This window comes from Cajanus cajan, chromosome 5 (genome assembly GCF_000230855.2).
Source record: "Cajanus cajan strain Asha chromosome 5, NIPB_CcT2T_4, whole genome shotgun sequence".
Classification (NCBI taxonomy): domain Eukaryota; kingdom Viridiplantae; phylum Streptophyta; class Magnoliopsida; order Fabales; family Fabaceae; genus Cajanus; species Cajanus cajan.
In genome coordinates, this window is record NC_138521.1 from 38,744,028 (window position 1) to 38,758,004 (window position 13,977).

The 13,977-nt window shown below is 43.0% G+C and overlaps 1 protein-coding gene across 1 annotated transcript; it reads right to left on the bottom strand.

The window, feature by feature from the left end:
• Window positions 1–1,167: 1,167 nt before the first annotated feature.
• LOC145957986 (uncharacterized) lies at window positions 1,168–12,934 on the bottom strand. Its single transcript, XM_083074431.1, has 5 exons — window positions 12,773–12,934; window positions 12,534–12,678; window positions 2,639–2,877; window positions 2,158–2,334; window positions 1,168–1,284 (listed from the first exon to the last, which is right to left on the bottom strand). The coding sequence occupies exons 1-5, from the start codon at window positions 12,932–12,934 to the stop codon at window positions 1,168–1,170; spliced, it is 840 nt and encodes a 279-aa protein (XP_082930557.1).
• Window positions 12,935–13,977: the final 1,043 nt, after the last annotated feature.

Sequence of the window (13,977 nt, forward strand, 5' to 3'; positions counted from 1 at the left end):
ACCCACACCCAGAACGGCCCGTTCTGAAATTAGAACGGCCAGTTCCGGGACACATCCGGAACGACCCGTTCTCCCTCTAGAACGGCTTGTTCTCCCTTTCAGAACGGCCCGTTCTCCTTCCGGAATAGCCTGTTCCAGAACCGTTCCCAACTTAAAAAAATAGGCTAATTTAATAGCTTGGAACGGCCCGTTCCAGATTAGGAACGACCCGTTTTGGGCTACTAAATTAGCTAAAAATATTTTTTTTAAAACTACGTTACAATACTCCCTAACAAACAGGAATTTTTGTCCCCGAAAATAGGTCTACCTAAAAAGAGGAATGGATACTGTTCCTTGAACTGACTCTCCACCTCCCAGGTAACCTCACCAGTAGCTGCATCCCAAACGATTCTTACCATGCTGATGGACTTGCCACGAAGCTTCTTTAACTTGTGATCAACCACAGCTACCAGTCTCTTCTTATAGGTCAAGTTCTCTCTAACTTGCTCCTCATCCACCTCTACCACTTGACTCAGGTCTTTGATGTACTTCCTCAATTGTGAAACATGAAACACATGCTCTCCCTCTTAAAAATCTAAAGGTCTCCTCCTATCAACTAGGACTTTTATCAACTCTGGGTAGTCCTCAACCTTTCTTGAATTCTATCTCACCGTCTCAGTAGTCTGAAGAACTAACTCTAGACCAACCACTACTGACTCACCTTCCCGATACCAACATAATGGAGTCCTACACCTCAACCATACAAAGCCTCAAAAGGCACCATTCCAATACTCAAGTGATAAGCGAATGGTAACACCTCCTCCCAGCTACCCAGATGATCCAACACACAGGCTCTCAAGAGATCCTCCAATGACTGAATTGTTTTCTCTGATTGACCATCTGTCTGTGGATGATAAGCGAAGCTCAACCTCAACCTCGTCCCCAAAGCCTGATGCAGAGTCTGCCAACCTGGAAGTAAACCTTGGATCTCTGTCAGAGATAATACTGGAAGGCACTCCATACAATCATACTATCTCTCTAATATACAATTGTACAAGCCTCTCCAAGGACCACCTCTTGATAGGAAGAAAGTGCGCACACTTTGTCAACCTATCAACAATCACCTAGATAGAGTCATTGTTTCTAACTGTCCTAGGCAACTCAATCACAAAGTCCTTAGTGACACTATCACACTTCCACTCGGGAATTTCCATCAGTACTAAGCTCAAAACCAACTTCCCTCTCAATACCAAGCAATCCCAAAATTCTCAACAACTCTGGATCCTGAAATTGCTTAGTTCCCACCTGTCTCAAGAACTCATTAGTTATGGTGATCATACCACAACTAATGTGATCTTGAACAACCTCCACCTCTAGTCTCAAATCTCTGAATTAATCAATCAATTTCCAACTCCCTAATCATCATAACTGACACATGAATGGATTTCTTACTCAATACATCTGCTACCACACTCGCCTTCCCAGGATGATACATCAACTGGAAATTAAAGTCCTTTAGGAATTCCATCCACCTTCTCTACCTCATATTCAACTCCTTCTGATCACTAAATACACTGAATCTCGCACCATACAGATAGTGCCTCCAAGACTTCAAGGCAAACACCACAGCTGCAAGCTCCAAATCATGAGTAGGATAATTCCCCTCATTAGTCTTAAGTTGCCTCGAAACATACTCTGCTACTCTCCCTTCCTGCATCAACACACAACCCAACCCCTGGGGAGAAGCATCACAGAACACATCAAAATACTCACCAGTGTCAGGTAACACCAAGACTGGAGAAATAGTCAATTACCCCTTCAATTCCTGAAAACTTTGTTCACAAGCGTCCATCCAAACAAAAAATGATCCTTCCGAGTCAGTTAAGTCAAAGGCATTACTATTTAAGAGAAACCCTCTATGAATCTCTAATAGTAACCTGTTAACCCAACAAAACTCCTAATCTCTGTAACAGTCCTCGGATGCTCCCACTGAATAACAACCTACACCTTGGCTAGATCCACCGCAATCCCCTTTTCCAATAACACATGCCTCAAAAACCTCACCTCAGACAACCAAAACTCATACTTGGACAGCTTGACATATAACTACTTCTCCCTCAGCACCTCGAAAACCAACCTCAGATGCTCACGGTGATCCTCCAAAGTTATAGAATACACCAATATATCATCAATCAAGACCACCACAAACTTGTCCAAGAATGACCTAAAAATTTTGTTCATGTAATCTATGAACACTGTTGAAGCATTAGTGACACCGAAACGCACTACGTACTCACAGTGACCATACCTAGCCCTGAAAGAAATCTTCAGTATGTCACTCTCCTTTATCCTGATCTGATGGTATCTGGATCTCAAATCAATCATTAAAACACCAAAACTCCCCTTAGCTGATCCATCAAATCATCAATCCTCAAAAGTGGATATTTATTCCTTATTGTCAACTTATTCAGTTGCCTATAATCAACACATGAACAGGCTCCACCATCCTTCTTTACTAACAATACCGGGCACCCCAAGAAGAAATATCGGGCCTCACTATCTATTTTTCCAACAAATCCTCAATCTGTTTCTTTAGCTCTATCAACTCAGCCGGAGTCATCCTATAAAGAGTCACTGATATCGGTCTTGCACCCAGTACCAGATCAATGCTAAACACAACATCACTCATAAGTGGCGATCCCGACACATCATCTAGAAACACCTCAGGAAGCTCAATAAAAATCTCAATCCCAGTGTTGGACCTCTTTGTCTCAACACTCAAGGCAACAAACAACATGAAGCACTCAGCTCCATCTCTTATCAACTGCTCAGCTTGACCCGCTGATAACAACATCTCATCCTCCAATTGAGGAAATACCAATTCTCTTCGAGCACAATCTATAAGGATGTGATGGATAAATAACCAATCCATCCCTAAGATTATATCGATATCTACCATGAGCAACACCATCAAGTTCATTTGAAACCTCTTACCAAACACCTCTATTATGCATTTCACACACATCTCGATGTCACCGAAGAAATTAAAGCCAGAGTAGATACATACAAATCAACGTGCCATGTAGACACCGACAACCCAATCTCCCCCCACAATCAACAGAAAATAAATGAATGTGTGGCATCAGAATCAAACAGGAACAAAATATCCTCACCTGCTGCTTTCACCTTCCTCTTCACCAAATCTGATGAAGTGGAAGCCTCTACACCTGATAAAGAAAATTACTCTCCCCTCAACCGTAGGCCTGACTGGCCTCGAAGCACTCCTAGATGGAGTCGATAGTGTCTGACAATCTCTAGAGATGTGGCCTGGCCTACCATATCTAAGCAAACATTCCCCGGATGGGAACAATTCTCTAATCACATGTGTTCCTCCACATCTGTAACACCGCACCGACTGTGCTCCACCCTAAGGAGTAGCAGGACGAGGTCCCCTACTAACAGCTTCTCTCTGAGACTAAACAAGCTTGTTATAGGGTCCTCTTTCCTGACCTTCTCTCCTAGATCCAGATGATCCCTCATAAACTCTAGCAACCTTGCCGCTGCTACCACCACCCTCCAATCTCTCAACAATCTTTGCCTTCTCAACCAAGGCAGGAAACTCCTCTATGGACTGTCGCCACCGGCCCGCAACGGGGCTTTCGGCATTCGCGAAGGATGGTTAGACTCTTTATTTGTTTAAAAATGTGGATTGCTAGAATGACTTATTCTCAAACTGAGACCTCGTCAAACGAGCAATTTTATTAAAAGGCTCACCAATCCATATTAATCCCAAGCGGGACCCTCCATGGATTAGTGGTTTTCGCAAAAGGAGGGTTCGTGGAGTCGCCACCAATATTTTACTCAAAACATTGGAAAAAGGGATAAGGCAATTGATTTAAGAATCAACTTTGGCCACTACAACCAGAGTTGGGTAAGGGAGTCGGTTACGCGTGGGGAAGGTGTTAGCACCCCACAGCGCCCCTTTCGGGTTCCCTATGACAGATTATTTTTAAAAGAACAGTATAAAATTACTAAATTACCCCTATTTATTCTAAACAATTATAAATTGACTATCTACATGATGACAGTTTTAAATATGCACACAGAAAGCAGTAAAAGGAAGGATTGAAGGGAAACCTCTTGAAGCGTGCTTTTATATTGCAAAGAACTGGGAAGCGTTTTGGCGTTCCCTCGCTCTACAAGCCCGCTCCTCGCTCTCCTAGAACAAAATGACTACGGAAATCCGGAGGATTTCCCTTCGACTAGGTTCGAATCTCCAAGCTAAGTGCTCGGAATTCCAGAACTTCGTCGGATCGACTCCCAGAGAGATTTCTAGGGCAGAACACTGCTCAAAAACCCCAGAATACTCAAGGAGGGAGTCAAAACTGAGTGAAAAAGTGTGGAATGACGTCCAATTGACGTCATATTTATAGGGAATAGGCGCAATACGGCCTACAGGGGCAATACGGCCGTATTGAAATTTTTGAACTTCAATACGGTCGTATTGAAGTTCAATACGGTCGTATTGAAGTTCAGAAATTTCAATACGCCCGTATTGAGTTCGCTGCGGTTGTATTGAAGTGTCAATACGGTCGTACTGACTTCAGTACGGCCGTATTGAAGCTTCAATACGGCCGTATTAAGTTCAGTACGGCCGTATTGGGCTTTTTCCCTCCACTTATTTATTTTGAGCTATTCTAAGACCTCTAGACCTACAGAGAACCCTCCTAGGGCCTTCGAGGAGTCCTTCTGGCTGATTATCCTTCAGTCTTCGAGAGTCTTCAAGCTTTATTTCTGACCCGGACAATTTTAGGGGTCTACAGCTGCCCCCCCTTTACTTAGTCGGACGGCCTCTTGGTGTATCGGCTGACAAGTAAAGGAGTTGACCCAATTGTCCGGGTATTGTGCCGACCTTCTGACTTGTAGCGTCTTCCGGTGGGAAAATGTTGAGTAGCCTCTCCAGGTGGGTGCATACCTCGGCGCTTCTGACATCCTCGGTAGCTGAGTTTACCTTCTCCAAGGTCAACTTCACTCGACGCCCGAGCCGGAAGTTGGACATCAACGCGCCTCTGATGACGCTGATGGTTGAGTACCGCCTCTCCAGGCTTAGCTTCACTCTTTGTTCGAGCCGGAAGCTAAGTATCCTTGTGACGACGGTAGCAGTGTGAGTTTCGCCTCTCCAGGCCTAGTCTCGCTCTTTGTTCGAGCCGGAAACTAAGCACCTTTGTGACGACGGTGAGCAGTGTGAGTTTTGCCTCTCCAGGCCTAGTCTCGCTCTTTGTTCGAGCCGGAAACCAAGCACCTTTGTGACGGCGGTGAGCAGTATGAGTTTTGCCTCTCCAGGCCTTGCTTTGCTTGTTGCCCAAGCTGGAAGCTGTAAGTACCGTCTCTCCAGGCTTAGCTTCACTCTTTGTTTGAGCCGGAAGCTAAGTACCTTTGTGACAACGGTAAGCGGCGAGTACCCCTTTTCCAGAGATAGCTTCGCTCATTGCCCGAGCCGGAAGCTGCATACCTCCGTGTTTGTGACGACGGGGGTAGCGTGAATATCTCCTTTCTAGGGATCCGTGATGATTTTGTCTCCACAGTCCACGATGCTGCTTCGACGGTTGTTTTTTGATTTTGTGCCACTAAGGGCTGGATAACGCAGGGATCCGTCTAGGGGATGTGCGGTTACTCATAGGTTCTTGTGTCCCAACTTTCCATTGCGTAGTTGGTGCCCACTGGGGAATTTCTGATTCCTTTGGATGCAGACACAAAGATGCTCTTTCTGATGCGAGCGGTGCCTTATGATTGGCTGACGTCCTTTCGACGTTGGTGGAGTATCCCGGTTATCCTTGTTCGGGTAACTCTTTTTGATTTTCTGATTTTTTGCTGCCTCTGTGTAGGCTGTTATCCGCTGGGGATTCTGGATGTTGATTTTGTCTCTACAGTCCACGATGCTGCTTCGACGATTGTTTTTGATTTTTGTGCCACTGAGGGCTGGATAACGCAGGGATCCGTCTAGGGGATGTGCAGTCATTCACAGGTTCCTGTGCCCCAACTTGTATTGCATTGTTGGTACCCTTGGGGAATTTCTAACTCCTTGGGGTATAGACACAGATGCTCTTTCTCTCTGAGTTTGAGCGATGCCTTATGTTTGGCTGACGTCCTTTGACGTTGGTGGAGTATCCCGGTTTATCCTTATTCGGGTATCTCTTTTTGATTTTCTGGATTTTGTTGCCTCTGTGTAGGCTGTTATCCGCCAGGGGATTTTGTCATTGGTTGTGATTGGCCTCTTCTGTTAGGCAGATCATCTTGATGTTCAATGATAGGCTGAGAGCCGGATTCCGCTTGGGGAATGATTATTGATCTTTTTATGATTTTTCCTTTTGAAGGAGTGCCTCTTATGTAGGCGACTGAGGAATTGGGGTTCAGTGTTCGGCTGAGTGCCGGATTCCGCTTGGGGAATATTTATTGATATTTTTTGATTTTTCTTCTTTTGCAGGGATGCCTCTGAGTAGGCGATTGGGGAATGAGGGATCTTATGTATCCCAGAGTATTATTTAGGAAGCCTCTGCAGGCTTAGCCTCACTCAGCGCTTTGAGTCGGAGAGCTATCTTCCACTGAGGAAGTGTTAAGTCCTTTGACTAGATATACTGCTTGGGTGATCGTGCTTCCATTGGGAATGTCGTCGATCTTGCTTTGATAGCTCTCGCTGGGGATTTTGAGTCCAAGAGTGTGAGTTGAGGTTTCTCTGGGGAATCGAGCCTTTCTAGGCTCAACTATTCTGAAGGAAGAGTATTGTTTCTGCGAGCCTCTCCAGGCTCAATTATTCTGAGGGAGTATTCTTTCTGCGAGCCTCTCCAGGCTCAATTATTCTGAAGGAGTATTATTTCTGCGAGCCTCTCCAGGCTCAATTATTCTGAAGGGAGTATTCTTTCTGCGAGCCTCTCCAGGCTCAATTATTCTGAAAGAGTATTATTTCAGCAAGCCTCTCCAGGCTCAATTATTCTGAAGGGAGTATTCTTTCTGCGAGCCTCTCCAGGCTCAATTATTCTGAAAGAGTATTATTTCAGCAAGCCTCTCCAGGCTCAATTATTCTGAGAGTATTATTTCGGCGAGCCTCTCCAGGCTCAGTTATTCTGAAAGATGTGAAATCTTTGTCTTTTTTGTCGACTTTTGACTTTTTCTGTATGTTTGCCTTTTTTGTCATTTTTTGGCTTTTTCTGTATTTTTGCCTTTTTTGTCATTTTTTGGCTTTTTCTGTATAAAAATGTCTCAGTTATTCTGAGAGAGTATTATTTCGGCGAGCCTCTCCAGGCTCAGTTATTCTGTGGGAGTATTGTTTCGGCAAGCCTCTCCAGGCTCAGTTATTTTGAGAGAGTATTATTTCGGCGAGCCTCTCCAGGCTCAATTATTCTGTGGGAGTATTGTTTCGGCAAGCCTCTCCAGGCTCAATTATTCTGAGAGTATTCTTTCGGCAAGCCTCTCCAGGCTCAGTTATTCTGAGAGTATTCTTTCGGCAAGCCTCTCCAGGCTCAGTTATTCTGTATGACGCTGTTGATTTTCTGAATCTTTGCATTTTGTTTGCTGCTGTCATACACAAGCAATTTTTCCTATTTTTTCTATTTTATGCAATTGCCTCATGATGAGGTCTTTGAATGTGCAATTAATTGTGCGCGATGCACAAAATGCAAGTTTAATTATTTTATTTTTGGAAAAAATGAATGGCTTCCCCTATCCTCTTCTTCTTGGAGGAATTTTGTCATTGATGTGAGGGAGGATTTCTGTTATTGCCAATACGGCCGTTATTCATTTCAGTATGCCCGTATTGAATTGAAAATTTGTTCATAACCCTAATTTTGGTACGGGCATACTGAACACGATACGGGCGTATTGTTTTTCTGAAGTTTATATATATATATATTTTTTGTTTTTTTCAATAAACAGAGAATAAGCGATCTTCCATTACACCTATCATCTGTATGCATGTATGCAGTATGATGCACCTAATTCTATTTGATTCATTTTTCAAAAGAATTAACCGATGCGTTTTTCTGTTTGGATTTTGTCATTCCTCCAGACGGACTGTGCTCTGCCGATTTCTGTTACCGAGGAATGATGCGTATTTTGATTTTGGTGTCATCAACCAAATGATTCTTCCCTTTCTTTAAGAGATGTGTCAACCCTCCTATTGACCACTATATCTCCATGTTTCCACTAGATTATTCAAAAATCGTTGGGACAAGAGAGAAAAGAAGGAAAGGATATATTTTCAAAAGTTTGTGTTTTAGAGGGGATTATTTTATTTTTGAAAAATTGTTTTTGTAAGCATGGATGGCCAAGGTAGGCTTATTGTGTTTAGGTTTGTTTGTTTAAACACTTATGAGGTTAAGCACATCTTTGTTATTAATGATTGTGCTTTGACAACTTGGATAGCTTTTCTTGAGCCCCTTTGTTGAATTCAATTGATGGTACCATCATGGATTTATTCTGTTTTTTTTTTTATCGTCCTTATTTTTGCCTAAAAACACCCTTCCGTGGTATTTTAGCTGACTTTTGTTTTTGTTCATTTTGTAACCCTAATTTTTGCCTAGGTCACCCTTTTGTGGGATTCCTAGCGGGTCTTTTGCTCTTATTTTTGTGCAGCCCCCTTTTTGGGTTTCCTGCCGAGCTTTTTGTTTTTTTTTTAGGATTTTTGTCCTGAATGGATTTCTTTTATCCATGACGGCACTTATTGAGGCCAAGAAAAGGTGCTCCAAGTTGTCACACACACTTCCACATAAAAATGATGTGGGTTTATTGATTATTAAGATGATTTTAACCTCATTTATGCTTATTCAAACAGGGTTAAAATAATGTGGTCTAGAATTTTATTGCAAGCAAGAAAAGAAGCAATAAAGAATTAATGAAGAATGATTTTATTATAATCGCAGCGGAAACATGTGCCCTATCGAGGCTCGGGGGTCGGGCTGTCCCCGAGGAGTGATCTCTAATAGTCACCGAATTTACACATCCCTATTAGAAGGAGAAAAACATTTTGACGACGACGACCGGCCTTGACGCTTGTGAACCGGCCTTCCTAAAGATCTGGCTTAAAGAACGTCAAGAAGGATCTTGATTCCTCTTCGTTCTTTGATCTTTAACAGGGTTGTATCCTAACCCTTGTTTTCCCGGATTGTCCTTGATAATGGGTAGCTCCGGGATTCCTTGGGAGTCCTTGCCTAATCCTTGTCCTGGCAAGTATCCGTTCTTTGTGAGCATATGAGCTACCTTCTTCATTTCTCGGGGAAACGTTTCAACATTGGCAATTTCCAATGCTTGGAAGGCGGTTTCCAAAGCTTCCTCCGCTGCATCCACATAGAGTATGGCGGGTGGCTTATTGATGAGTATATCATCTTCATTTTGTACAGTCACCAGCTTGTCACCCACAATGGATTTGACTTTCTGGTGGAGCGTAGAGGGTACAGCTTTTGCATCATGAATCCAAGGTCGGCCGAGGAGACAGCTGTATGCGGGAGTAATATCCATCACTTGGAATTCGACGTTGAAGATAGTGGGTCCAATTTGGATTGGAAAATTGATCTCTCCCACCACTTCTCTTTTAGAACCATCGAAGGCTCGAACGATCATGTTGCTCGGGCGCATTTGGACTCCCTTGATTGCCAATTGCTTGAGCGTTCTTTTTGGCATTACGTTCAAGGAAGATCCATTATCTACCAAGACTTTTAGAGATGTGATACTCCTTGCACTTTATAGAGATGTGCAAGGGCTTGTTGTGGTTTGATCCCTCGGCGGGGATTTCTTCATCGATGAAGGTGAGGTGATCATTAGCCGTGATGTGACTAATAATCCCCTCAAACTTGTCTTGGGAGATAGTGTGCGACACATATGCCTCGTTCAAGACCTTCAACAGAGCTTGCCGATGCGGTTCGGAGCTTAGGATCAACGACAACAAAGTGATCTTTGCTGGCGTCCTATGAAGTTGATCCACGATGGAGTACTCGCTCTGTCGGATAAACTTTAACAGCTTGTCTGTCTCCTCCTCGGATTCTTTTTCCTCGGTTTTCTTTTCTTCTTTTTCTTTATTCTTGGGAGCTTTGTTATGAAGATCATCGGGAGTGTAGATCCTACCACTCCTAGTCATGCCCCCAAGTCCAGCGATGTTGGAGATATCGCTGTCGGCAGAAGAGTGGATGTCGTATATCCATGGCACAACCTTATTTGATTTGTAAGGGAAAGGCCTTGGAACTGTGATCCTTAATGGTGTTGGACCTTCCCCCTTGTTTGTCTTGATTACCAACAACGGAATTGACGTGTGTTCGCTTGGCGCGGTTGTTGGCTTACACTTGATAACGAATGGCGTGCGATCCATCTTGAACATACGCATCGATTTAATCCTTTCTTTTTATTTATGTTTATTACTGAATTACTAGGAGGGATGTATGAAATGAATGATTCCTAGATCCCTCCATGATCTATATGCATGAGATGATGATGTTGAATATGCATGCATTGTGTTTATTGAACTAAGCATTATCATGTTTTTAGGATTTTCCTAAGATGATGCATGATATTGCTTGGTTTGGGTAAATACATATTTTTCTTTTGAATATTTTGTATCTTTTTTGTATTTTTTTTGGGTGAAAAGGGAAACTACCTATATGAATGTGATGAAGGTAGATGTTAACACCATGCAATGGAAGATTCTTATTCCTATTTATTTTTATTTTAAAAGAATAGGAATGTTGTATGTTTAAATAATGCAATGTATGCTCATACAATGTCACATAATCAATGCACAAACAATTCACTCATCCACGAACAGTCACGAGCGAATCACGAGGTAGGGGTCTCCTGCAGAAAAGTGCATATTCAAGGAGGATCTAACTGTTCTCACTTGGTCAAAGGCCCCCAAGGTGCCCCCATTATAGGGACCCAATTCCTCTTATCGTAGGTCGATGGAAAGTTCCAACGCACCGTCGGACTCAAGTTCATGGTTATCACCTTGAGTGATGTTTTCCGACAACGGTCTACGGGCACCTATAGACCCATTCGACAACCGGCCGTACTAACATCCACTCCCTATGGTTAATCACTCATGCCCCCGGGTATAGAGGGAACTGTTGTGTGCAAAGGTTTGTGTGCAGTTTTTATTTCAAACAATTGCGGAATTTAAACATACAACAGTTATTTTAAAGCCATATAATAAATCATGTTATCATACAAGCAAGGGGTAATAAAGTAATTTTAACTATTATTTGTTAAAAATAATCTGTCACTAAATGGGACTGACTCTCGAGGCTTCCCCAGTGGAGTCGCCATCTGTCGCCACCGGCCCGCAACGGGGCTTTCGGCATTCGCGAAGGATGGTTAGACTCTTTATTTGTTTAAAAATGTGGATTGCTAGAATGACTTATTCTCAAACTGAGACCTCGTCAAACGAGCAATTTTATTAAAAGGCTCACCAATCCATATTAATCCCAAGCGGGACCCTCCATGGATTAGTGGTTTTCGCAAAAGGAGGGTTCGTGGAGTCGCCACCAATATTTTACTCAAAACATTGGAAAAAGGGATAAGGCAATTGATTTAAGAATCAACTTTGGCCACTACAACCAGAGTTGGGTAAGGGAGTCGGTTACGCGTGGGGAAGGTGTTAGCACCCCACAGCGCCCCTTTCGGGTTCCCTATGACAGATTATTTTTAAAAGAACAGTATAAAATGACTAAATTACCCCTATTTATTCTAAACAATTATAAATTGACTATCTACATGATGACAGTTTTAAATATGCACACAGAAAGCAGTAAAAGGAAGGATTGAAGGGAAACCTCTTGAAGCGTGCTTTTATATTGCAAAGAACTGGGAAGCGTTTTGGCGTTCCCTCGCTCTACAAGCCCGCTCCTCGCTCTCCTAGAACAAAATGACTACGGAAATCCGGAGGATTTCCCTTCGACTAGGTTCGAATCTCCAAGCTAAGTGCTCGGAATTCCAGAACTTCGTCGGATCGACTCCCAGAGAGATTTCTAGGGCAGAACACTGCTCAAAAACCCCAGAATACTCAAGGAGGGAGTCAAAACTGAGTGAAAAAGTGTGGAATGACGTCCAATTGACGTCATATTTATAGGGAATAGGCGCAATACGGCCTACAGGGGCAATACGGCCGTATTGAAATTTTTGAACTTCAATACGGTCGTATTGAAGTTCAATACGGTCGTATTGAAGTTCAGAAATTTCAATACGCCCGTATTGAGTTCGCTGCGGTTGTATTGAAGTGTCAATACGGTCGTACTGACTTCAGTACGGCCGTATTGAAGCTTCAATACGGCCGTATTAAGTTCAGTACGGCCGTATTGGGCTTTTTCCCTCCACTTATTTATTTTGAGCTATTCTAAGACCTCTAGACCTACAGAGAACCCTCCTAGGGCCTTCGAGGAGTCCTTCTGGCTGATTATCCTTCAGTCTTCGAGAGTCTTCAAGCTTTATTTCCGACCCGGACAATTTTAGGGGTCTACATGGACATAGGGACTATGACCCTCTTCAGCTCATGCCTTAACTCCTCTACAACTTCTAACATTTCCAAGCCTCAGATACAGTCTGAGAATATAAATGAGCCAGATGCTCAAACCTCATAGCATAATCTGGAACAGATAGGCTCCCCTGATGTAATCTCATGAACTCAGCCTCCTTAGCGTATCTAACGCTATCTGGGAAATATTTCTACAAAAAGACTTCGTGAAGCAATCCCTATCAACAAGTACACTCCTGCTCTCTAACATCTGTTTGGTGCCTCTCCACCAGTACTCAACCTTGCCTGCCAGTATACATATTGCATAGACCAACTTCCTCTCCTCAAAAGATCCCAAAACACTGAAGATCTTCTCCATCTCACACGACCACTAATATGCCACATCAGGATTTGAATCCCCCTTGAATTGAGGAGGCTAACAACACCTGAACTATAAATCTCTCCCATCTTGACAAATCGCCGGTCTAGCTGCCTCAACCGCAACTGTACCCGCCTCCATCCGAGCAAAGTGAGCACTTTACTGCTGCATCACCAAGGCCATCATCTCCATAGCCATCGCGATCTAATCAAACTGAGGCCTCACCATACTAAAAGAATTCAAACATTCTTTTACTAACACTTCACCACTACAACTCACCAAAATTAACACATATCAGAGATATGTCACAACAGAAACCTAGAAGGATCACTCCCCACAGAGTATCCCAAAAGACTCAACCGGCTCTGATACCATAAAAGTGTAACGACCCGCCATGGTCTCTACACTTAGTGGAATCGCACTACTACTAGTGAACTGAGAGAAATATTAAATTGGATAACTCACACATACAAGTATAGATAATAATAAAAATAATCAAATTCCTTAACTAGAAAATAGAATGCCATATATGTACAGTCATCCCAAAAGTAATATTCCCTAGTGCCGGTCAAGCAGACAAAATCGTTACCCAAAATGGTAACCCTAACATGAGGATCAAACTCCCCGTCTCGCAACGGTCATCTCAGCTCCAAGCTAGTCCTGACCTGCTCCCATACCAAGCACGATCATCGCAGTTCCACAACATGGAAATAGAAGGGTAAGCTAGAATTTACAAATCAATCATACAAGTATAGTACAATAATCTATACTATACAATCGTATTCATAGAGTCACACCATACACTTTATCCAATACTACTCATGCATAAAATACAATCCACCAATCATGAAGTCAAACACCACACTTCATCATATTAATAATCATGCAATAAATGCATCTCATGACTGATATCAATGCATATCAATCATCTAATGCGTCGTCACGCATACACCTAGGAGATCTCCATAACAATAGAGTTGTATAAGTGAAAATCAATCCTACCGAAACCACCCTAACCAATTTCACGCCCAATGCGCCCGCTCGGTCACAGCTAAACAGGATATAATCCTCACTCAGGTTTACTCGGATGATGTCACTTATATAATTGGAACTCCAGATCCACCGTCAGCTA

What these genes read in the sequence shown, in the direction of transcription:
- LOC145957986 (XM_083074431.1), bottom strand. Translation starts at nt 12,934, where the DNA reads ATGGGAGAGATTTATAGTTCAGGTGTTGTTAGCCTCCTCAATTCAAGG. An exon ending in TTGTGTTTAGCATTGATCTG is followed by an intron (nt 2,335 to 2,638) that starts GTACTGGGTGCA and finishes AGATACCATCAG; the next exon opens with ATCAGGATAAAGGAGAGTGA. An exon ending in TCTTGATTGATGATATATTG is followed by an intron (nt 1,285 to 2,157) that starts GTGTATTCTATA and finishes TTCTTGAGACAG; the next exon opens with GTGGGAACTAAGCAATTTCA.